Source organism: Macrotis lagotis, chromosome 4, assembly GCF_037893015.1.
Source record: "Macrotis lagotis isolate mMagLag1 chromosome 4, bilby.v1.9.chrom.fasta, whole genome shotgun sequence".
In the NCBI taxonomy this organism is placed as follows: domain Eukaryota; kingdom Metazoa; phylum Chordata; class Mammalia; order Peramelemorphia; family Peramelidae; genus Macrotis; species Macrotis lagotis.
In genome coordinates this window covers 153,717,807-153,743,639 of record NC_133661.1, presented here as the reverse complement: position 1 = coordinate 153,743,639, position 25,833 = coordinate 153,717,807, and the positions used below count along the sequence as shown (strand labels likewise).

Below are 25,833 nucleotides of genomic sequence, written 5' to 3'. Positions count from 1 at the left end.
ATGGTTTTCTTATTTTCTACAACCTCATTCTGTAGCAGTGAATAAGAACAAAGGATGCAGATAATGGGAGTAACCCTAGGTTAAGTGGTAGTAAAGTATATTTTTTACTAGGAAGGGGGGGGTAAGTGATTCTAATGTAGAGATTAGTGTAGAGTTGAACTGATTCACTAAGAGTTTGAGATTGGAAAGGGAGAGGAGTGTAGCTAGTGCAGCATTAATGACCTGGGGAAGAACTGAGAAGTGGAGAGGTTAGCAGACCTAGTGACAGTGAAAAACAAGGTTAGAGCTTATAAAGCATATGGAAAGATGGAATGATAAAAGCTTATGAGCAGATAAAGGAATTTCAGGGTTCACAAACATGGAAGGTTCCACTTAGGGTAATGCAAGATCACTCTATGTATGACCCTCTCTGTGTGAGGCTGTGGTGAAGTAGTTTATTCTGAATTGTAAGCCTATATCTTTTGCCTTTTTAAATATTTCACTCCACGGTCTTATTTCATTTATAATAGAAACTGCCAGGTATTGTATGATCCTCATTTTGATTCTCTGATTCTTGAAACTCATGTTTTTTGATTGTTTGCAGTGTTCCTTTTCCACTCCTGCCCCCACAACCATCTAGAAGTTGCAGGAATATCCAACCTTTTAGTTGTTCTGGGCCGCTTAACCAACCAAAAACTTGTCAAAGGTCGCATATAGAATTTAATATTTATTTATGACTATTGTAGTCAAAAGGTTGGCTCTAGATATTAGCTAAGACATTTTTGGAGCTTTTCCTTTTGGAGTTTGTTTCAGGAGATGTTCCATGGATTCTTTTTGTTTCATTTTGCTCTCTGATAATATGTGGTCAGTTTTCAGTTATGATTTGAATTATCATGCCAAGACAACTTTTAAATCATAGTTTTGAAGGCTTTCAATGATTCTTAAATTCTTTCTTTCATCTGTTTTCAAGTTCTTTGTTTTTGATAAATGTCCTATATTTTCCTCCAATTTTTAAAAAATTTTGTTTAATTTTCCTTATTACATCTTGAGATCATTGATTCCTGTTTGGTATGTTGTAATTTTCAGTAAGTTCATTACTTGGATAAGGTCTGTCCCTTTCTGTTCTAAGTTTCTAAATCACTTTCCAATTTTTTTCCCTCTGAAGCTTTCATTTCATTTAAAAAATATTTCTTGCTTCATTTCTTAAAAGTATTTATAATATTTTTTGGAAATACAACTTTTCCTTTAAGATTTTGTTTGTAGTTGGTATGAAGTTACTCTCTTCTTCTGGGCTAAATTTTGGATATTTCTGGATCAATAATATATAGTGGTCAGTATCTCCTTTTCTTTACTAATATCTAACTTTTAATTCCTAATTGTAGCTTTGTACCATGAGTGGACTGCCCCCAGCTCTTTTTGTGGGTAGTGAGGTCAACTTTATTTGGTCTCTTCTTTGATCACCCTAAGTCAGTGCCAGCTCTGAACTCTTACCTCCTGAGCTATGTCTGTTTGTTCACAGCACTGCTGGGTTTGGGTCTCTCTGGATCAATGTTTTCAGTTTCTTCCAAGGTTCATCAGTAAGTTTCTGATCAGAGGAAACCTCTTTCAATGGACACCCTCCATTTTTGCTACTCCCACATGGATAGACTTGGAGGCCACAGAGGTGACCCTTCTTTACTTACATGCAGTTCTCTTCCTCTTGTCTATGGGCTTCTAAATAAGTGGATGAAGTCATTGTAGTTTCTTTTTTGATAGTTATTTAGAATGGTACTGTTTTAAGGTTTTTGCTAAAGTAGTTGTGTGGGAGCTTGACTACTTGCCTTCGTTCGAGCCGTTCTCTTCCAGCTTAGCTAAATTTAGAGAAATTAATAACATAGTATTGCCTATGAAGTGATATAGTTTATTTTTTGTTCTTTTCTTGCTTTTGTTTTTGGCTACAACAACTCATGACATTCTACTAAGGCTTAGAAAGGATTGCAGTCTATCAATGGAATAAGTAGCCACACCAGCAAATCATAGATCTGTTAAATATTAAAATATATCTATATGGATAAATAATATATTATGAAAATTAATTGGGAATTAATTTTGGGTTATCTGTTTTAATTTATTCTCACTAGAATCCCAATCAATATAGATAAAAGAAAATTGCTTATGTGTTTTGACCCTTTACTAAAACTAATGTTTTGAATTTTATTTTAAGGATCATTAAATAATCAAACATTCCCTTACTAGTATGCACAGCTCACTTATAATTATATATCTATTTATTAAAGGAACTCTTAAGAATTTTGTCTCATTAAATCACTTTTCCTTCTTAGAATTTGAACTTGTAATAAAAATTTCTTGTGTTCTTTTGTTTTAGAGCATGATTCTTCTAAATTAGAATCATAAAATTATTGTAAAAATATAATATTGATGGAGGGAAAATATTATTTAATTTTTTTGAAGTAAATTTTTATATCTTTTGTTTCTGCACTACCTAAAATTTCCCTTATATTCCCCCCTCTTCCTTTTCCAGAGAACCTTACAAAATTATAAAAAGTGAGAAAAATTAGTAAAATCTGTCAATATATTGAAAAAAATCTGACAATCTATACAGTGATCCACACTCAAGGATTCCCATCTTTGGACCTTTGCAAAGAAGTTGGGGGACATTTGTTCTCTTATCTCTTCTTGAAGACCATACTTATTTTAATAATTCAGCAACATTCATTTTTAATTGTTTGTGTTGGTTATTTTTTATTTACATTATTTTCATTGTGTAGATTGTGTTCTTGACTTTGATAAATTGTACTTCTTTTTTTAAAAAAGTATATTAGAGTTTTTCAATGTAGTGATTGGTTTTTGCTGAATTTTTTGCTCTTCCTCTTTCTTTTTTTAAAAATTCCTTTTTATAAGGAGTAGGGGTATGGGGAAATCTAGGTTACTTAAAAGCAAAAGATCACAACAAAAATCAAATTTTAACCTATATAATAAATTTAATGAGATGACCAAGTAAATGGAAGACTATTTTTGCATCTTATATAATGAGTACTTGGAAAATTATATTTATGTTATTTTCCTTAGATAATCCTATTTTTATTAAGTTATAAAGTTTCTTTGTTTTTTTTCCAGTGGGGATCAGCAGTATACTTATGTTATAAGAAGTCTGTGGCAAAGTCTAATACTATATCCTATAAAGCAGGTAAGTGCCTTGCAAATTTTTAGAAAACATTTCATTTTATAGAATTCATTGGGAAATTAATGGAATATTTATTTAAAACAGGAATATTGTTCCTGTCTGACTTAAATTGGTATGAATCTCCTACCTTATAAATGTTGAATTTCTTTGTAGTTTTTATTCATCCACTTTGAAGCTTACTCAATAAACTTTTCCCCACATTAAAAAAAAATTTAAGTCTTATGTCAGAATGAATTGGAAATCTAATTTATAATCAAAATGGTTGATAGTCATGTGGCATAAAAGCTTTGACTTAAATGTGTGCTTTTACATTTGTAAGAGAATATTTTAATTCCTTTAAAATTTAAAAGTATTAGGATACTCATCATTAGGCTGCGTATCATATTTTTCCAAAGGACAAATGTACTTTGTACTTTAGCATCTCCATGATTATATCAGGGTGTATTATGTTCCTTCTACCAATGAATAATTACATCTTGTCATGCTGTGGGATTCTTTTCTTTGTTTTTTTCATAAACCCTCAACACATTGCAATATTTGCTTTTATTCTTTTTTAATGTCTTTTTTAATTATCATATGACTGACCCATATTCTTTTCAAATGATATATCTTTTCAATAAGCTTCCATTCTTTAGGAATCTTTCTCTCTTTGAAATACCATGGAAATTGATCCCTTGAAGTCTTTAAAATTTCTCCTATTTCACTGATTTCCTGGTATATATTTGGTCAAGTTTTACTGTCTTTTCTGACTTCAACTTCTTAACTGCTCTTACAACTTCCTCAGTTGCAACAGGTCTTTAAAGTGGTCCAGATATGGTGATTGTACTCTTGTCACTGATGAGAATAAAATGCTGTGCCAGAGGTAGATTTGTTTTACTTTGTGTTTTTGGTCCTTTCAGATTGATCCTCAAATGTTCTTTGTGTAATCTATCTTAGCTAGGGAAGTCCCACACAAATTTCTGCAAGCTAATTTTACCTCACCTGTTTTTTAGTGCCTAGAATGGTGATAACTCCTCATGCTTTTGCATTGCCTCACTCCATGCCATTTTTCAAATAAACTTAAATGCTAAGCTGATGCTTTCCCTGAGTTTCATTCCTCTTTACTAAGGGTAGCCAGATGATGCAGTGAATAGAGCACTGACTGTGGAGTCAGAGGATGGGAGTTCAAATCCAGTCCCAGACACTTGACACTAATTAGCTGTGGGAACTTGGGCAAATCACTTAACCCTGATTGCTTCACATCCAGGGCCATCTCCAGTTGTTGTGATTCATATCTGACCACTGGGTCCAGATGGCTCTGGATGAGAAAGTGAGACTGGTGACATAGCATAACTTTCCCTCATTCATTCATGTGCTTGTCATGGCATCACTTCCCTGATGTCATTGTCCTCTTCAAGAATGAAGGACAAACATCATCCCTCTTGTCAAAAATGTTAAATACTTTCTGGTTGAGGTAGTGTCCAAGCTTTTTCAACATGCTTTCAGCTTGCTTTTTATTATGACTTTTTTGGATTAGGTAAAAATCTCTCTGAGAAATAGCAAAATTCTTTTCTCTATATCCCATTTTAACAGTAGATCGGTTGTTTAAACCACATCACATTGGAGTTACTATAAGCTCACTGAGTGTCTGCTTATCCTTAAACCTTCCAATTTATTATTTACCTTGACCTTTGTTACCAGTCAAAAGTCTGATTGTACATTGTAAGCCTATTCTGAAGTGACTTCTACATCTAATCAGTCATTTCTTGGCTAAAATATAGTTAACTTCATTTTGTAGTGTTATCTAATACTTGATTGTCTTTACTCTCTTGAAACTCTCAAAGAAAATATTTCTATGTACTGCCATTAAATTTCTTAGTAGTTGGCCACCCTTTGCCTTCATCTTTAAACCCCTAAATTGTTTCTTCCAAAAATTTTCCTATCTTGCCTTTTACCCAGTTTCACGTTAAAGTCACAGAGAATTAAAATATATGTTGATTTAGTTGGAAGATTTTATTGGGTTTTTCATTGAATTTTCTTTTCTTTTAATATGAGGTGAAATTTTTTTGAGGTAGAAGTGACCCTAAGTGAGTCTAGTCTTCTAATTTTACAAATAAGGAAATCAAAACCCAGAAGAGAAAAGCAAATTGGTCAGGGTCACTAGATTTTATTCTCAGATTTGAATCCAGGCTTTTGATTCTAAATTCAGTCTTCTTTGTCCTATATCCTTGCTAGTCTTTTCCCTATAATGAATATTAACACATTAACCAGAATATCTTCTTGCTGATCTATTTTGCTGGTTTTCAGCATTAACACTGCAAAGCAAGATGATCAAGCATTCCATGAAATGATGCTTAGGAGAGCATCAACTCCATCAGCTTTCTATTCACTTCTGCAGACAGAAGTCATCCTTCAGGCCTTCTGCTTCTATGCTGACAACATAAGGGATTCTTCCAATAATTGATTGATTCATAACTTTATTCAGTGACCAGTGTGAACTGTTGAATTAATATTATGACTTTTAAACACTGTGATTCTTAACCTCCTCTATCTTTCTTTCTTCCACTTACCACTTTCTGTATGGTGATGAAAAGGGACCACATAGGACTGAAAACCAGTTTGTTGATAGGTTTATATTCTAAAGTTTTCAAATTTTCAGGTTGTATCTTACTATCTTAGACATTCAGAATCAGGATTACCTCTATCCCTCAATACAGACCCCCTGGAGAAGAAGACTTTGTAAGGGCCTTTTTTATATAATTGAGACATATTGAAACCATATTCTATTTTCATTGGAATCTCAGCAGGCTTAAATGCTTTTCTTTTGAAAAAACCTTCTTCAAAAATATTATGTCAATAATTTATGAAAATGAGAGACTTATGAACTGATCGATCAACAGATATTTATTAAAAATTTCCTGTGTGTCAGGTGCTGGGAAGATAAATAAGAAAGTGAGACAGAACCTTGCCCTTATGGAGCTTCCATTTAGTAAAATAAGGGATAAGGGGGTTAGAAAGTGATGTAAGTGTGAAGTGAACAGCATAAGATAAAGTAAGTGAAAGTAAAGTAAGGTAAATGAAAATAGGTCTAAGAAAGCAGTCAAAATCCAATTAATTGTCATGACTAACTTTAGTCTTAAAGAAATGATATTTGAAATACCTTTATCCTTTCCAGTGCAGAAACTGTGATTGTCAAAAAGCCATAGGCTGTCAGAACACTATCACTATTTACTGATTGATTTTGTTTAAATGTTTTTCTTTGTTTGAAGACAGGGTGCAACAGTAGGGGAAGAACTAAGGGGATGTTGCTGAGGTTTAAAATAAAAATTTATTTTTAAAATCTTAAAATAATTTTAATTTAAATAAGAAAGAAAATCTTTTTAAACCTACTTTATTTAAAGAAAGGAAAGAAATCTTTTTAAGCTGCTTTCCTGGTTACTAGAGACAAGATAGCATTTAATCCATCTCCAAGATTTACTGCTGTGCCTTTCAAGATCTTCTTTAGAGGCACCTATTTTTTCCTTTCTCTGGTCTAGAAAATTTCCTCTGGGCTTCTCTGATTCCATAGCAACTCCCAAAAGTCTTCTTTCTGACTGGCTGGTTGTTACCTTGTTACTCCTATTTTAAAACCCTAGAACAGTTTCTATCACCTTCATCATTAAACCTAAGCTTCTTATCTTCAGCTTTGAGACTTTTTCATTGACCAGCTCAGATTAACCTTTCTGAATTTTCCTGCCTCTTTCTCTGTTCTGTTCGACTGATCTACTTGTCATGCCCTTAGTCTGATTTCCTATCTTCAGCTCTACATACTTTCTCCTGTGTACTTTTGTATTCTTGTACTTAATGTATTTTAAACTCTGTTGTATGTTTGTGTATGTATGAAGAATCTTATGCTTTCTTATCTTTTTACTTCCTGCCCAGGCTATTAAAAATTTCTTCAAATTTCTCTTTTAATGTCTTTTTCATAAAATTTTTCCAAGGAAATTAGAGGCTAATGATCCAATCTACCCTGTCATGAAATTATATCATCTGAACTCCTTCATTAAATATAATGTTAGAATATGTAATATATGGATTTTTTAATCTACTTTCGAAATTGTAATAGTGTTTTTTCCTTCTGTTTTTGTGAAAACATTTTCTTTATCTGCTTTATGATATGAATGTTTGTTCATGGACCTGTATTACCTTAGAAGGGAGGTGCTAATGAACTGTGAAAGACAAACTTTTAGCCAAATTGAAAATATAATTATATGTTAAAGATAGAAGTATACACTGAGACCAAGATAGGGACACATATATGCTCCAAACCAAAGAGCCATATCTTTTTCATATAATACATGATAAATAATAAGCATCTTATTAATATTAAGAATTGTAGGGCTTTATAAGAGTTCAACTTTATAAAATTCTGTTAAGGCATCATAGGGTGAATTTTATTATTAAAGTGCTTTGGCTTCTTAACATCTAAGCATTTAAATATTTGATCATCTATAAACAGTTAGAAAGGAGATGAGTTTGGTAGTTTTTGATGACTGTTGAAACTTTTATTTTTTAGGTTTAATATGTAGATATCCAGAAGAAGACTATGAATCTTTTCCATTACCAGAATCGGTTCCCCTCTTTTGTTTACCAATGGGAGCAACTATTGAATGTTGGCCATCAAACAGCAAATACCCCCTTCCTGTATTTTCTACATTTGTGTTAACTGGAGCTTCTGCTGAAAAGGTACTAAGCCATTGAACAAATTATAACTATGAATTTTGTATGGATGTGCAAGTCTTTGGGTTGTCTTCTTTAGCAGAACACATTTACAAAACAAGCAAATGTTGCAATTTAGGTTATTATGGATCATCCTATTTTATTTTTATTAACTTGTGATTGATAGGTTATCATTATAGTAATGAACAATGTTAAATAGTTAGAAGGTAAGCATAGAAGCCTGGAATAACTGTATTCAGATCTTGTCTTGTGGCATATACTAGGTGTGTAATCAAAGGCAATTCAAGATAAATTCTGAGTGTTCCAAGCAGTTCTCTAAGTTTATTAAATTGTAGGTGAATTGCTCATTTGTGTGGTTAGAGTTTCTGTGTGGAAGTTCTCTATATCAATGAAATCACAAGTTTGAACTAAAAAAATGTGAAGAAAGCAACTGAGACATTTCTAGATAGAGCAAAGAAATCATTTTACTATGTTTTGCTAAGTTCTTCTCTACCAGTATGCTAAAAGTTTTTACAGTTATTCCAGTAAGACTACAACTAATACAAGTCACATCCTTCATTGATTTGCTTCCTCAAAAATAGCTTATAAATTGTCACAGAAATATTGGCAGAATCTCGAGCTTTATTTTACTGTTTCCACTTCCCTTCCTATGATGTGAAAATTTTGGTAGGATAATTTTCACTCTTTTAGGAAACAAATACAATATAACTTTTCTAAGGAGTCTGGAGAAGTATTTTATTTTCAATTGAAGGGGAAGAGGGGAAGAGGTTTAATATTTCCAGACTATTTTCATATTTAATTTGCATTAAGTAATATGAAAACATGTTACCAACATTACCAACATTAACTATTTTGCAGGTCTATGGTGCTGCTATTCAGTTTTATGAATCATATCCTGAGGAGAATCTCACAGAAAAACAAAGATTTCATTTGGGATTAACATCTTCTATGGAGGGGAAATCTGATAGCTCCAAGACAGTTCACACTAATAAATGTATCTGCCTTCTTTCTCACTGGCCTTTCTTCGATGCTTTCAAGAAGTTTCTAACTTTTCTGTATCGTTATTCCATCTCTGGACCTCATGTTCTTCCAATTGAGAAGTAAGTTGTAAATTGTTTTGTTTCTGATTTTAACTTTTGTTAGATTTAACATGCAGTTTTTGTGTTTGCAAGTTAGCCAAATTTCATGTGGCAAATAGGTCCCTTGTGTGACATATTCCTTAATATGTAACTCAGTTATTTTATTGTCTTATCACCTAAATACTTCAATTTGAATAGTAGACTTATCTGTTTGGAGAAGATTATATCAAGGGATCATTTCCAGGTGAGAGGCAGTGTAGTACAGAAAGTAGATAGAGGTGAACTCAGCATGATGAAGCCCTGATTCAAAGCCACCACTGGAACATCCTGGTTCAGAGCTCCTGTATGAATCCCTGCTCTAGGCAGGCTCTAAAAGCAAATGTAGAGTCAACAATCAGAGGAGTTTCTTCATCTGCAATTCCCTAGATCAATAAAATCACAGTCTGGTCTAAACAAGAATTTCAAGAATCCTTGCTAAGTTTTATTTTTGTAGCAGGATTATTTCTTTTCTCATTATTTCCAAAATGAAACATTTATGTTTTCCCATTTATTTTTCTATAATCAATGATTTTTTTAATATCCTGAGCTAAAACACATTGTAATTTTTTGCATGTACCATGACCCCATGGCAAAATCAAAGGATTCATAGTCAGGACCAGGATTTAGATGTCATATGTCACATTAAATCTAAATGATGTGCGTAAGTCATTAATCTCTGTGCCTCAATTTCCTTCTTTGTAAAAATCTGATTTTTTTACTAGGTAACCTTTAAGATTCATTCTAGCTCTGAATCTGTTTGTGTGAACCTGTGATACATAATATACATTAAACCTGTATTTGAATTTTTCTTTCTGCCTTTAGATATAACACAAAAAAAATAAAGGAATTGGGTGAAATTTACATTTGATGAAATTAAATATAGTCTGTGCTTTTCTCACAACAAGCTTTTGAGGTTGTTATTTAAACCTCATTATTATTGACCCCACTTTACAGAGAAGCAGACCAAGACACATAGCTGCTAAGTGGTAGAGACAGGTATGAATTATGGGTCAGATATTCTGACTCCATAGGCCATTGCTCTTCTTGCCACTTCAGACTGGCTTCCAACATTTTTTGCATAAGGATCTCAAACAACTAATCTACATTTTTTTGTTCTGTATTTGTCTATTGTGCTATTTTCCCACCAGTCACCAAGGCTATCATGAATTGTATTTGAAGCAGGATCCAGAATGATCCAGTGTCATTATACAGTAACCCACTTGTCATGTGGGAGTTGACAATAGCTGCTCTTGCCAATTTTGCCTTGCCCCACTTTGTCTCCCTTCTTCATTTTTTCCCAACAGTTCATCCAAATAACATAAGTCAGTGAGGGCCCAGTGGCTCATGTTTCCCTTTTTGTATTGTAATAGTAGATTCTAACAATTTTATGCGATGCTTCATTATTGGTTCTGCCACTGGGAGGGGCATGCTCTTTTAAGACACGGGGACTCTTGAGTGTGCTCTCAGCAAGGCTTCATTGTCTGGGAGGAGTTGGAACAGGCTTGCCACCAGGTTGATCACTGGATAATGCATTTGCCATCTATATCCATTTTCCAGGATCATTTTTAATAGAGAAAAGGTGAAATGTATCTCTGGTAAGCGTATTCATATAGACAAAATTATAGACTTTTGAAGTATAATTACAAGAGTACTTGTCTTTCCCAAGCAACTAGACAATTAGTATAGTGTCTTAGTCACATTTATATACCCCCATAGCACCTAACCCAATTCATAATAATAGCTAGCATTTATATAGGGCTTTAAAATTTGCTCATTTTATTTTTGGTTCCAATTTTAACTCTTTGTTAGACTTAGCATGCTGTTTTTATGTTTGCAAGTTAGCCAGATTTCACAGTCCTTTCCCTTGTGGAGCTCAGAATTTAATGAGGAGATCGTACATGAAAGGAAAAGTGAGGGAGGGACCTGAAGGAAGCAAGGAGGTTCCTGTACCACTGTGTACAGGCAGGGCTATGGGGGGAGGTTGTGGAGGAAGGAGGTCATGCAATTTTGCAGGATGCTGAGGTTTGAGAGAGCTGAGGAAGAACATTTGATACAGTGACCCTGCCTGGGTATGTTTTTAAATAGAGGATCTTGGAGTAATATGATTTGTACAGGGAATAGCCACAACAAACATTTATTTACTATTTACTAGTACCAAACTCTACATTAAAGTGCTTTACTATGATGACCTCATTTAATTCTCACACAACCCTGAAAGTGGGTACTATTGTTATTCCCATTTTACAGAAGGAGGAAACTGAGATAAGCAGAGTTTGAGTGACCTGCCCAGGGTCACCCAACTACAAAGAACAGATTTGAACTCAGATCTTTCTGACTGCAAACCCAATGCTCTGAGCATTGTAGCTTGAACTAGCTGCTTATTCTTTAGGAAAATCCCTTTTACTCAGTCATACTCCCAAATGTTTGATTGAATTTTAATAGAGAAATGGTGAACTTGTTCCTTGATATATGATTCCTGTCTGAGAATAGACACTTTGAATTAAAGTGTGCTGCATCCTGATACACTCACTGTTTGAGCTTCACAAAAGTGAGGTGAATGACAAACCTCTCTGCCTCTGTGATGACTGCAGTATGTCTGACCCTTAATCCTTTTGTTCACCAAGGGGAGCTTGGAGATCACTGAATCTCACTTCTCACTTTTCAGGTAAGGAAACTGAGACCAAAAAGAGTGAAATGGCTTTCCCAGGGTCAGAAAGATAGTATTTGCAGTAGGATGCTGACCTAGAATTTCTTGATTTAAATATTTATCAAATTCCTACATGTATTCTAATAGATGCTAGGAAGAAATACAAAGATAACTGAGGTCTTTTCTAAATAATTATTCTATGTAGATTATTGTTAATATGCTGAAAAATAATTTTTATCTCTTGGTGTTACTAGAATTAAAAATGGAACAAGGATTTTGGTAATGCCATATTATGTGATGTAACAGGTGTACAAGGACATTTGACTAACCTGTACAAAATTTACATATGACATTATTCTGTGTTTTATAGTGTAAAATGCTTCAGACTTAATTTTTTTCTTAGGCTGACATTTTTCTATTATTTCTTGTAGGCATATTTCACACTTTATGCACAAAGTTCCATTTCCATCTCCTCAGAGGCCACGAATTTTAGTTCAGGTAATCCTTTCTTGATTTTTATGATATTGGTGTGAATTTTTTTCTGTTTTATAAAATTTTGAATAATAAATTTCAGATTGAGGTTTGGATACTACTAAATGCCTAAATTTCTAATGTTGCTTGAAATTGCCCAAATTACTTTTTTGTACTTCTAAATTAACTAAAACTCAGTTTTGATTATAAGATTAGATCATGATAACAAAGAGATTAGAAAGGAAATCAGGTATTATATCACTTAATTTATGTTTGATGTTATAAAATATTCATTATAATAATATTTAAGAAGATTGTTAGGGAGCAAAAGAAAAATGATTACAAAGGAGAGAGAGTACAGGATGATAGAAAAAAAGTGAAGATTAAAATACTTTCCTCAAAACCTTTGTTCAGTTAGTTATGATAATGATAAATGGGAGAACGGAGTTTTGAATGGCATCATCATTAATTTTATATATGCTTGCTCTATAATGTGATTTTTTAAAATCAGTTTTTGAGTTTGGAATGATTTAAGTATTTCTTATAACATCTTTGCCATTAATGAAAGATTCATTTAAAATATTGTTGTTCTTAATCTCTTCCAGTTATCACCACATGATAATCTTATTCTTAGCCAACCTGTATCCTCACCTCTTCCTTTGAGGTAAGTAAAGCTATATTTTCCTGTAAGTATAACTTTATTTAAATTTTTTTGTGAAATTTTAGGGACAGCTATGTGGTGCATTGGATAGAGCACCAGTTCTGGAATTAGGAGTACTGGAGTTCAAATCTGGCCCCAGATACTTGATATTCACTAAGTATGACTTTGGGCAAGTCACTTAGCCCCATTGTCGAGAGAGAGAGAGAGAGAGAGAGAGAGAGAGAGAGAGAGAGAGAGAGAGAGAAATTTTAAATGATTATTATCTAATGAGGTATCTTTTTTACAATTGTTTTTCTACTAGAATAAATTACAGTTTCAAATAATGAAAATATTTTGCTATAATTTTTATTGAATATAAATCCCTTAGGACTAATCTTTTTTAATGTATTTTTAAAATTTTATTTATTTAAGGCATTGGGGTTAAGTGCCCAAGATCACACAGCTAGGCAATTATTAAGTGTCTGAGGTCATATTTGAACTCAGGTACTCCTGACTCTAGGACCAGTGTCTATCCACTGTGCCATGTAACTGCCCCAGGATTAATCTTTAATAGGTTTGAAATTATGTAAAAGGACTATAATGAAAACACTGAATATTTGTCTATTATGAAGTATTTTTAGTTTAAAATGTTTTTTGCTTCATATGTTCAAATATATGTACATTAAGGAAAATATATTGCTTTGTTTTCACTTCTCCCATAATATTAAATATTCTAAATATCATTTGAAAGAAGAAAAAATAATTACAATTCTAATACTGCAAGACAACATACTTTATCAGTTTACAAATTAAGAAAAATGATGAAATGTTTTCCTGTCATGTATAGCATCTTGAAATCTTAATAGCAGCATAATTTTCTTTTTTTTCCCTTTCAATAATATTTTGTTTTTTGCACTTAAATGTGAAGATAGTTTTCAGCACTCATTTTTATAAGATTCTGAGTTCCACATTTTTCTTCTTCCCTCCTTCTCCTCCCCCTTCTTTTAGTTAGAAAGCAATCTGATATTGGTTGTACATGTACAGTCATGTTAAACACATTTCCACATTAATCATGAGCAGCATAATTTTCTAGTCATAGAGTTGTCGTCACGATGTAATTAAACTACTATCTAATATATCCCTGAGGGAGGAGAGTTACTTGGGTTTTTTTTAATCTTAGTTTTCTAAAAATTGCAAATGGTTTCAACAGTATCTACTTTATATCTATTCTCTCGCTCTGTAGCTCTTATTTCATTCACATTTTTGGTGGGGGGGGGCAAGGCAATGGAGTTAAGTGATTTGCCCAAGGCCACACAGCTAGGTAATTATTAAGTGTCTGAGGCCAGATTTGAACTGAGATACTCCTGACACCAGGGTCAGTGCTCTATCCATTATGCCACCTAGCTGCCCCTCATTCACATTTTAAGATAGAAGCTACTATTAACTAAAAATATTTTCAAAATAAAACATTCTAGTATAAATCAGCATCTTACAAATGTAAAATATTTTACACATATTTAAAAATAAGAAAACAATTTAGCAGTTGCATTGCCATGCATGTGTACATTTTATGCCATAAATGTATGCTTCAAAATCATGTTTAAATTGAAGAGGAGCTTGATGTCAAAAGAATAAATTAGCAATTGATTTTGTAAAAGAATTTATCACACCTAAGTTATCTTTTGGTAAATACAAATTTTCATTTATAGATTTGTTTTAAATGAAATACATATCTTGATTAAAATTGAAATTGGGATGTGTGTGTGTGTGTGTGTGTGTGTGTGTGTGTGTGTGTGCCTATGTGCGTGTGCCCTGTCTCTGCCTTCCAACTAAAGTGCTTTTTGCTTTTTAAATCAAGATCCTTTATCTAATCAAGATCTTCAAAGCTAATATATTTTAATATGAATTAAGCAGATGGACAACTCTGTCCTATAGTTAAAAACAATACAGAAGAGATTAATGATTTTGAAGCCACTGATTTGTTTTCGTTGTGAATTTAAAAGCATAATAGAAGAAATTAGTATGACTTCATTAAGTTTAAGTCTGTGAGAATTAGAAGCCCAGATTGAAACAACTGATTTTTTCATATCTGATCTTTCAGACAAATTTTATGGATCTTTTTCTTCTAAAATTTTTTTATGGTTCTTGTTTATATTTTTGTTAACAGTGGAGGCAAGTTTTCAACTCTCCTACAAAACCTGGGCCCTGAAAATGCCATAACACTGCTTGTGTTTGCAGTAACAGAACATAAAATTCTCATCCATTCCCTACGACCTTCTGTCCTTACTAGTGTGACAGAAGCCTTAGTATCTGTAAGTATTAATTTCTTATTGGTTTTTTTGGTTAAAAGAACTATGACTATTTAGGTAATTTTAAACTCTTTTAATGTTTTAACTTGAAGTTATTTGGGAGTTTATTTCTCCTGAACTAGCTACATAGCAATGGAAAAGAGCTTGGGGTCTAGATGCACTGCTTACTCAAGAAGGTCAAATGATGTGATATAGCAGTCAAAAAGTTTTCTGTTCTTCTAGGTTGCATGCCATCCATAGAGACAAATGTGCCCTGGTATAATTATTTCTGGACCATTGTGTTCCATTCTATTTACATTACAGAATGTTTAAAGATTGAATGGATCCAGAGGAATATGATTAGAATCATAAAGGGTCTAAAAACCATGCATTATTAGGATTGATGGAAAGAATTACAGTTATTTAGCGTGGACAAGAGAGGGCTTAGGAGGGAACAAGATAATTGCTTGAACATTGAATGGGCTGTCATGTGGAAAATTCAAATCAGTCAACAAGCATATGCTAAGTTCTATATATACTAGGCTTACAAGAAAAATGAAAAAATGTGGTCTACACCCTCAAATAGCATACATTCTATTAAAAGAGAGTGATCCTACTGGGTATATACCCTGAAGAGATCATGAAAAAGTGTACAAACATCACTGGTACAAAAATATTCATAGCAGCCCTGTTTGTGGTAGCAAAGAATTAGAAATTGAGTAAATGCCCATCAATTGGGGAATGACTGAATAAATTATGGTATATGTATGTGATAGAACACTATTGTTCTATTAGAGACCAAGAGGCATGGGAATTCAGAGAAACCTGGAAGGATTTGCATGAACTGATGTTGAATGAGATGAGCAGAACCAGAAGAACATTGCGCACCCTAGGCAACATAGGGGTGATGATTAACCTTAATGGAATTGCTCATTCCATCAATGCAATAATCGGGGACAATTTTAGAGGACTTGTGATAGAGAATACCACCTGTATCCAGAGAAAGAACTGTGGAATTTAAACAAAGACCAAAGTCCATTAACTTCAATTTTTTTAAAAGTTTCTTTTATACAACATAATTTTGCTATCTCTAATATTTTATTTTCTCCTCAGGGATATGATTTCTCTCCTTTTTTTATTTTAAGGTAGTGGGATTAAGTGACTTGCCCCAAGGCCACACAGCTAGGTAATTATTAAGTGTCTGAGGCCGGATTTGAACTTCGGCACTCCTGACTACTCTATCCACTGCACCACCTAGCTGCCCCAATATGATTTCTCTCTCAACACATTCAATTTTGAGCAATGTATAGCATGGAAACAATGTAAAGATTATCAGACTGCTTTCTGTGGGGGGGATGGGAAGAGGGAAGAGAGGATGGGGGGGAAAATTGCAAAATTCAAAACCTTACAAAAAATGATAGGTAGAAACTGCTATTGTATATAATTGGAAAACTAATAAAATATTTAAAGAAAAGAGAATGATAACATGCAAAAGCTATATGTAAGAAAAAATGTGGGATAAATTCCTCCAAATGATATAATTAGGAGCATCGAGCAGAAAGTACAAAAAAATAATTTAAGCTAAATATAAGGAAACTTTTGCAAATTGAAATGAGCTCCTGGAGAAGGTTCATAGTTCTTGCTCAGTGGAAGTTTTCAAGGAAGTTTACCAAGTTCTACCTCATTGAAAGTTTTCCATTGGTGCCACTTGTTGATGTTAGAGATGAAGAAATTCTTGTGCAAAGCTGAACCAGTTCACTCCCAAAGTCCCTTACATTCTATGAAAATTCAGGGAGAATGTTTATAATTTTTTAAATTTTATTGTTTTAATTCAGTTAATGAATTAATTTGATTAGTGTTTTATTTTTTTAAAGTTTTAATGTATTGGTTTTATACTAAGATGACTCAGAAAGTTTTTTACCTGTGTGGGTCCTTATTCCACTATGTGGATCAAAATCCATCCATATTTTAATAAGCTATTATCATGGATTTCAGTGGCTGAAAAAAAATCATCCCCTGGTGTCATCCTCCTGAGGAGGCTCCTCTTTGATTTTACTAACTTAGAAGTTGGATTACAAGAAGAGACCAGGTCTAACACCATACTCATATTTAAAGTCTTTCCTGCTTGGGAGTACTATATTGAGACATTCAAGTAAGATTGTAACAGATGTTAGCTCTGGTTATAAGTGTCATCCTTTATCAAATGTTGGAAATGAAATGTATGTTTAAAATATATTGTTTTATGTTTTTGTAATTTGTTTTTATGTAAACAGCTAAATTTTCTTTTGTTTGTTATTTATCCAAAGATGATATTTCCTTTCCATTGGCCATGCCCATATGTTCCTCTTTGCCCATTGGCTTTAGCAGATGTTTTGAGTGCACCATGTCCATTCATAGTCGGGATTGATTCAAGATATTTTGATCTCTATGATCCACCACCAGATGTTAGTTGTGTTGACCTAGATACCAACACCATTTCTCAGTAAGTATATTTTAGTGAATTCTTCTGAATCTGACTTTGTAAGGTGTAAGTATTTATTTCATTAACATTAACTCTGTTTCTTTAAGATGCATTTTCTACCTGTTTTAAGATGTTATTATCTATTTTATCTACATTTCTACATATTCAATAGATTGAATTCCTAACACTGGAGAGTTCTTTACTTAAAAGAAAATGGGCTTTCCCTGCTTCAACTCTTCAATAAAGAAATATATTTTAACCGTATCCATTTTTTGAAAATTGGAAGAAGAAAAGTTAGAATTAAGATAAATAAAGTAAAAATTTCCACTCAAAGCAAATAATTTATTGGTGAACTCATAAGTACAACCTAGAACTTACCTTTGCATCCAGTTTAACAATTTAGTTTCTTACAAAGAAAGTGACAGTGTGTGTTTCCTCTGTGTGAGAATATTATTTTTCCTAATGCTATTGAGTTTCATATCACTTTATAATTTTCTAGATTTTTTTTGCTCTTAAAGAACTCTTTTGTTTAAATTTTGATCACGATTGTTTGTTTTTTGGTTTTTTGCAAGTGATAGGGTTAAGTGATTTGCTGAAAGTCACACAGCTGGGTAAGTGTTTAAGGACAGATTTGAACTCAGCTCCTCCTGTCTCCAGGGCTGGTGCTCTATCCACTGTGCTACCTAGATGCCCCTAAGACTTTGGTATCTTAAAAGAAAAAAAAATCTGATACTAATAATTTAACCTTAATATCATAAAACTTTGGCTCCATGGAATAACTAAGAAAACAGAAAATAAATTTAAGCATGGAAATATATTTTGGTTAAATATTGATTCAAAGACTTCCCAGAAGCAAAAAGGAATGAATATTTATATTTAATCCTAACTTTTATTACTTCTCGTAAGATATTTTGATCATTGCTTAGTTGACAGTATTTAGACACTTTATCTGCTTTATATATTTTCCCTCATACATTTTGAGAAGAAATTTAAAGTAAAAATGTTGCCCATGTAATTCTCCTTCCTACTCACTCTTTTATCTTTCAATTTTAACATTCTTTTGTTTCTTCCAGAAGAGGCTTATTATGAGTAGACTTAACCTTTTATTTTACAAGGATAACTAAAAGAATAGAAAACTTTTCTTCACTTATTGGAGTGAGAGCAGAAGTTAGGCAACACTCTCCCTTAATACTGCTCATTTAGCTGCATCTTTGATATCTCCTGACTCCAGGGCTTACTTTTCAATAAAAATCATTTTCTTAGATTATTTGAAAATATTTCCTCTGTCAAGGGAAAGTCCTCTTGAAGTAGCGATCATTGCTACTTTGCTAATGTTATTATAATATTATAATAAGATTTTCACAGCAGGTCCTTTAGAAGCAAATGGAATATAGTCTCTACTCCCAACCCCTGTGGTGAGAGGAAAGTTCCCAAGACATCATCCTGATGGGTCATACATTGCTCTGATGTGCTCATGCTTCTCAACACATAGAAGGAGCTTAATAAATGTTTGTTGATTGATTGACCAATCCTTCTTTATCTCTTTTGCAAGAGTATCATCCATATTCAATCCCCTGTGAGCAGATGTACTCCAGGGCTTCATACCTCTTCTCTCCACATTCTGTTTATCATAATTTTAATAGATTCAACTATCATCTTTAAGTATTTGATCCCCAAACCTCATATTTATCCCTTGGCTCTTTGACTCTTTTTAAATCCTGCATTACAGCTAGTAATCTATTGACACATACTTCTGCATCCTAGATCACCTCCACTCTATGAGGAATCATCTAAAGGAAATCAGTCAAGAAGTTAATAAGTGTTTATTATTACCCATTTACTAAGTGCTAGAGTTGGAATTTTGGGGAGTTATCTTTGAGGAAAAAATACATAAAATAATCTGGAAAATTGGAAATAGAACTGGAATTGTTCCAGAAGGACATATTTTAAAAGAATAATTCTTATATTTTTATTTCAAAGTTTTTTCATATTTCATGGAGTCCTAGGTAGGGAAAGAGATCATCTAGTTTCAATGACCTTATTTTAGTAGTGAGGGGGTTAAATGACATATCCAGGGCTATCTGTCTAGTTAATAACTGCTACAACTATAACTTAAGACTTCTGATTGCCAAACTGTTTTTTTTTCAGTTGGATCAAGGTGATTTCACCATAGTGTTCTCTCAGAGATAGAAAAATCTAATATAATGGTAAACAGAACGGAAAATATTGAACTGAGCAAACTTGAATAATTTAAAAACTTAAAGCCTCAACAGCATTTATTGAGTAGGAATATTACATATTTAAACATTAATTACCTACATATTTCTTACTCATAGAGTACCTTTATAAAAGTAAATCATGTGTGAAAGTACAGGAAAATGCTAAATAAATGCAAAAGAAAAGGTAAAAGGATAAATAAAAACATATCCTTTTACTATCATACCACAATAAAAAATAGTGATTAGTGAAAAAAAAATCAGAATATGCAAACCTAAATGGAAAGTTAATGATGATGTTTAGAATAATGAGGGAGTCAAAGGAGAGAAACAATAATAATGTGAAAGATTATGACAACAGTGAGATAATATACATAATTTCTAGGTTTCAACTAAAACCATTCTGTAAAGAAGAATTATTTCTCTGAAAGCATACAGTAACAAAATGGGGGGGGGAGAGTCTTATTGAATCAAATATGCAGTTTTTAAAAGTCACAGTATTAAAAGAAGAGGAAATCTAGAAAATTAGAGAAGAAATAGATGAAATGGATAACAATAAGATTATGGAATCGATACAACTAAATGCTGGTTCTTTAAAAAAAACAACCAAAATTGATTATCTTTAGCTAACTTGAATAAAAAAGAAGAGAAAAATCAAATTACCAAAATAAACAAGGTGAAATCACAGCAGAGGACAAAAGAAGTATCAGAAGCTACCATACAGAACTGTATGCTAACAAAACTGATTTTTTTAAAATGGCAGATTAACTACAAAAAATGTAAGATTCTCAAATATGAACACAATATGAAAGAGAGTTCCTAAGTGGTGCAATCTCAGTTAATGAAATGGAAATAGCTATAAAAAATATCAAAAGAAAAAATCCTGGTCCATATGGATTTACAATTAATTTCTTTCATGGATTTAAAGAGCCACTAATACCTAATATATTATAGGAATTATTCTCAAAAATTTGGAATGAAAAGATGCCATGAAATTCAGTTTATGAGATAAATGTCCCAAGATCTAGTAAGCCAGCAAAGAAAACTCTAAACCATTATCATTAACATTGTTTAAAAATTTTAAAATAAAATCCAATTTAAAAAATCTGTAACAGTACATACAAAAAATACTGTGACCAAACTGGATTTATATCAGAGATTCAAAGATAGCTCAACATAAAAAAAACAATGCAATTAGTCATTAAAAATGAAGATACCTGGGATAGCTAGGTGGTACAGTGAATAGAGTGCCTGCCCTGGAGTCAGGAGGACCTGAGTTCAAATCCACCCTCAGACACTTAATTACCCAGCTGTGTGACCTGGCACAAGCCACTTAACCCCATTTGCCTTGCAAAAACCTAAAAAAAAAAAATGAAGATAACCTCATACTGCATATTACACCAATAAACACAGAAAAGAATTTTAACAAAGTACATTTATTTAAGCTAGAAAACAAAAAAAAGAAGCAAAACAAAAATGAAAAACTTTATAAAGTGAGGGATCTTTTAAAAAAGGTTAAAAGTATATATCTAAGCCTTAAGCTAACATTACTTGCAGTTGAAAACTCTAGTAGTTATCTAATAAAGACCAAAAAAAAAGGACATTCCTTTTCTTCAGTGTTATTTTTATGCCATTCTAGAAGTGCTTGGTATTAGTGATAAGACAATAGAAAAAAGTTAAAACTATAAATACTGCCAAAGAAGAGATAAAACAATCCCTATTTGCTGATGACAAAATGTTTTACTCAGAAAATTCCAGAGAATTAGTGAAGAACCTTAGGCAATTAATAGCTTCCGTGAAGTATCTGAATCAACATCACATCCTGTAAAGCAATAATAGTATCTCAGAAGAGATAATAGAAAGGGAAATCTCATTCAAAAAACAACAAAATGCATAAACTGTCTGAGATTTAATCTAGGGAACACTCAAAACACAGACACACACACACACACACATATATATGTATGTCCATACAAATAAAAATATATAAATAATTAGAGAATAAGCTTTAAAGAAATAACTTAAATAATTGAAGGTATATTACTCATACTTGGACCATTACAATATAATTAAAATTATACTATCTTAATTCACATCTTTAGTATGTTAATCATACTACCAAGACAATACTTACAGAGCTAGACAAAATAATAACAAAATTAATTTAAAATAGAGACAGGGAAATCTGACCTGCAAGTCATTTGGTCTGGCACTGACACAGCAACTGCAAGTAGCATAAGAAATTCAACAAATCTAGGGCTGAATTAATTAAATATTTGACCAAATAAAGCAGGCGTATGATGTTATAAATATCCAAATGTCCCTTCACAGAAAAAGGATTCTCCACCCTTGATTTGAAAGAAAAAAAAGTCTAGAACAACAGTTTTTAATCAAGGGTTAATTTAATTGCATCATCTTCTTCATCATCATCAGGATTTTGACAATTATTTCAAAATAATTAGTTTCATTTGCTTTCTTTTGATTTTATTAAATGCACTTAAAAGCTTTTTTTGGAAGGTCAGTGGCACAAAATAGGTTTAATAACTCCTAATCTAGAACATCAAGGGCAATAATCAAAACCACTGTGACTCTCTGATATCCATGCTTTCTCTTCTTTATCTTGCCCAGAACTAGTCTTCTACTTCACTTCCTAACCAGGATTTCCAAACCTTCTCACTTGTATTCTAGCCATTATCTCCACTCTCTTTTCACTAGAAATTTAGACTCTACCCCTATAACCACCTTGGGTTCTGAGAGGTGGTAACATTTCACCTTTTCTTGCCTAGAACTATCTCCATTCCATCTCAATCTTTGTGTCATCTACAAATTTAATAAGTACATCATCCAAGTTATTAATAAGAAAATATTAACCAGTAAAGAAGCAGGGGTGGCTCACTTGGATCTCTTCTCTAGAGACCTGTCTTTGAGCTAATTCAGTTCATTAATCACTGCTATCAGTGTCTAGTCATTTAAATATTTCTAAATTCATCTGGGATATCATCTGACCCACATCTTTCCACCCACAGGGATGTCATGAGAAACTTCATCAGATAAGCTATGATTGTGACATTCCTTTGATCTAATAGTCTAGTAACTCTAATAAAAAAAGGAAGTTAATCTGTCATAATTTGCTTTTATTGATGCTGACTCTTAGCATCTCTACTTCTCTTTTTTAAGAGCTCACAAATTTTTCTTTAACAGCATGTTTGAGAATTTTGTCAGTTTTTGTGGTCATACCCACAGGCCTGTAATTTAAACATTCCACTTTCTTCCCTTTTATTAAATTTGGGATCACATTTCTTGTTTTCCAATTTTGTGGTACCTTTCCAACTCCCTGTGATTTTTCAGATTACTTACAGTGGTTCTGAAATCACATCAGTTAATTCTTTTGGCACTAAGGAATATAGTCTCCCAGGATCTTGTGACTTGAACTTCTCAAAGACAACTAAAAATATTTTGCTTTGGAAAGTCACAAAGATGGTAAGTAAAATCATGAGAGAGTCAACTGATATTCCCTTTCCAGGGAAATTTGGAGGAGGGATAGGATCCTAGAGGAAAAAATGAGTTCCATTTTTGACATGTTAAATTTGAGATTTGAGAGAACAGATGGTGATTAACCAATGGAATTCAGTTACAGTTCATATAGACTTACATGTCAGATGCATAATTGAATCTGTGGCTGTTGATGAGATCTTTAATTCAGTGAGTTCACAATATATACAAAGCATTACTCTGCACTGAGACTATAGACATAAATAAATGCCTTTAAGGAGCTTACATTCTACTGAGGAAATAATACATAACCAACATTCTAGTCAAGTTTATTTTTACCACCCCTCACAAAAATGTATTTCATCCCTAATCTATTCCCAAATTTAAAAATATCATATATAAATCCAAATTCTTTATTCACCCATCTTCTTAATTAACTGTTTGCTGCCTAAATTTGTTTTTTTTTTTTTTGGCAAGGCGAGAGGGGTGGGGGGTGGTAAGTGACTTGCCCAAGGTAACTAAACAAGTATTTTAAGTAAGTATGTCTGAGGTAAGATTTGAACTCGGGTCCTCCTGACTCCCTGGCTAGTGCTTTATCCACTGAGCCACCTAACTGCTCCCCAAAATTTGTTTTTTATTTATTCTGGAGATCTTTTAATCACCAGATTATTTCACTGGAAGTGATGGGAACACACTACCTATAATCCTGAGAATTTCAGTTTTCCTTGTCCAGGACTTTTGTAACTAGTAATCATTTCAGTTTCCTTCTGGCAATAGCTGGTGAAGCACAAAAAAAAAAAACAAAAAAACAGCAAGTGTGGAAAGAAGGCTGGATTTAGAGTCAAAAAGACTTGTTCTGACATGTCACCCTTTGGCAATTTTGAGCAAGTCTCTTCTCCTTTCAAAGCCCATTTGCTTCTCTGTAAAATGAAGAATTTAGACAACTAGACAAGTTGGACAAGACTCATGAGACTTTTGGTCTCAGCCTGAGCATTCTCTAGGAAGATATTGTGTCTTTGTATCAGCTTTGCATGGAGCCTCTTCATTACTTTGTCCTTTGATGATTATGGAATGTTCTTTCTGATGACACCTATAATATCCACGTCATCTTTCCTTGAAAGGCAAAAAGGATTTGCTTTATAGGAAGAAGCTGTATTTAATCCAAATATTGGTTCAGGAATTCAGTGGTCCCCCCCCCACCTTCTTCTCTTTGCCATCCCCTAAAATACTGGTACAGGTTATGATTCTTCTGTCCCTTCAATTTTCTTTTCAGTTTTCTTTATAAGGCCCTCTTTCCATTCTTTCAGAACCTTTGAATTCTCCCTGTTAATTGGAGAGGGAAGAGATATTTCTTTACCCCTTTCGCCATTCTCTTCTTATAAGAGAGAACAATTTACACATGAAACACATTGTGTTAATGTGTTTTAATAGGGACAAAAACTTAAGCCAAAGGCACTGCTCTTGTAGGTTTATGGAATATTCTTCTTCCCCTTACTTGTAGGAACAAAGATCCTCTACTCTTTGTTGCTCTGATTATTAACTTTTATTGCTAATTTCCTAGCAAATGATAACAACAAACAGGCAGTTTTCTAGATCTATTTATTGCCCTGGGAATTGAGTCCCTGGGGGCTTTTGAGGGAATGCTTTACCAATAGCAGTTTTTCTCATCTTTTCCTAGAGTTTTTCTCATCTCATCACAATGTGTTACTACCTGACTTGGCTGTTTTTTTAAACTTCACCTTTCAGTCATGTGTAAATCATTTCCCTCACACCCATAGAGTCTAACAATTTTGATGACTTAAATTGCTAGGATATAAAGTATATTTAAAACAGTTATAATGTTTATACTATGTTAAGCAACTTTATGGAAAAAATAACTTTTAATAAGGTCATTTTATTATTTCTATGAATAAAATTCACTTTAATGGAGTTACAGTATTTTAAAAGGCATCCAGTTTAACTAATTTGAAGATATTAGTATCTATTTATTGCCTGGTAGTAAAAGCATAATAACAAATATCTATTGAAAATTTATTGTGGTCATGGAATTATATACAAGATCCTAGAATATAGATGTGTATAAAATAAAGACCCTGATGTTCAGTAACTTAGTTTTAAAATAACAGATACCTAAAATCATCACTATAGTGATTTTATATTTTCTATATTTTCCTTTAGCCTCCAAAAACTTGTATACTTTGTATTTTATTTGTTGCCATCATGTGCTTTCTCTTTTTCATTTTTCACACATACATGAGTGTTACTTTATAAAAATAATTCCACCTAGTAAATATATTATTATTACTTTTAAATCTCAGAACTGGAGACAAGAAGAATATAGCCTGGAAAATACTTCCAAAGAAACCATGCAAAAATCTGATGAACACATTGAACAATTTGCACCAGCAGCTAGCAAAATGTAAGTAGATAATTTAAGAGAGAGGGGATGGATTTGTTACCCTTTCTTTTCTCTTTTATCTCTTGAGGTTGATATGAAATACTTTGCTTACCTTGCCTTTTAATGAACCTTTTCCCCTAATTTTGCATTTGGTCACTAAGGCAAAATTTAGGCTATGGAATGAAGCAAGAAATAAATTGAATGTTTTTGCTCACACTCTTGCTATATTGAAAAGGATTAT

General features: G+C 32.8%; 1 protein-coding gene across 10 annotated transcripts in view; it reads left to right on the top strand.

Moving 5' to 3' along the window:
- Nucleotides 1–25,833, top strand: part of DENND4A (DENN domain containing 4A) — a 152,786-nt gene that overhangs the window by 79,774 nt on the left and 47,179 nt on the right. For all 10 annotated transcript variants that reach the window (XM_074234435.1, XM_074234431.1, XM_074234426.1 and 7 more), the window contains 8 exons: nucleotides 3,097–3,166; nucleotides 7,698–7,867; nucleotides 8,720–8,961; nucleotides 12,058–12,124; nucleotides 12,703–12,761; nucleotides 14,905–15,049; nucleotides 17,332–17,507; nucleotides 25,513–25,613. In XM_074234435.1, the coding sequence (XP_074090536.1) occupies nucleotides 3,097–3,166; nucleotides 7,698–7,867; nucleotides 8,720–8,961; nucleotides 12,058–12,124; nucleotides 12,703–12,761; nucleotides 14,905–15,049; nucleotides 17,332–17,507; nucleotides 25,513–25,613 (1,030 nt within the window). The remainder of the gene's footprint in view (nucleotides 1–3,096; nucleotides 3,167–7,697; nucleotides 7,868–8,719; nucleotides 8,962–12,057; nucleotides 12,125–12,702; nucleotides 12,762–14,904; nucleotides 15,050–17,331; nucleotides 17,508–25,512; nucleotides 25,614–25,833) is intronic.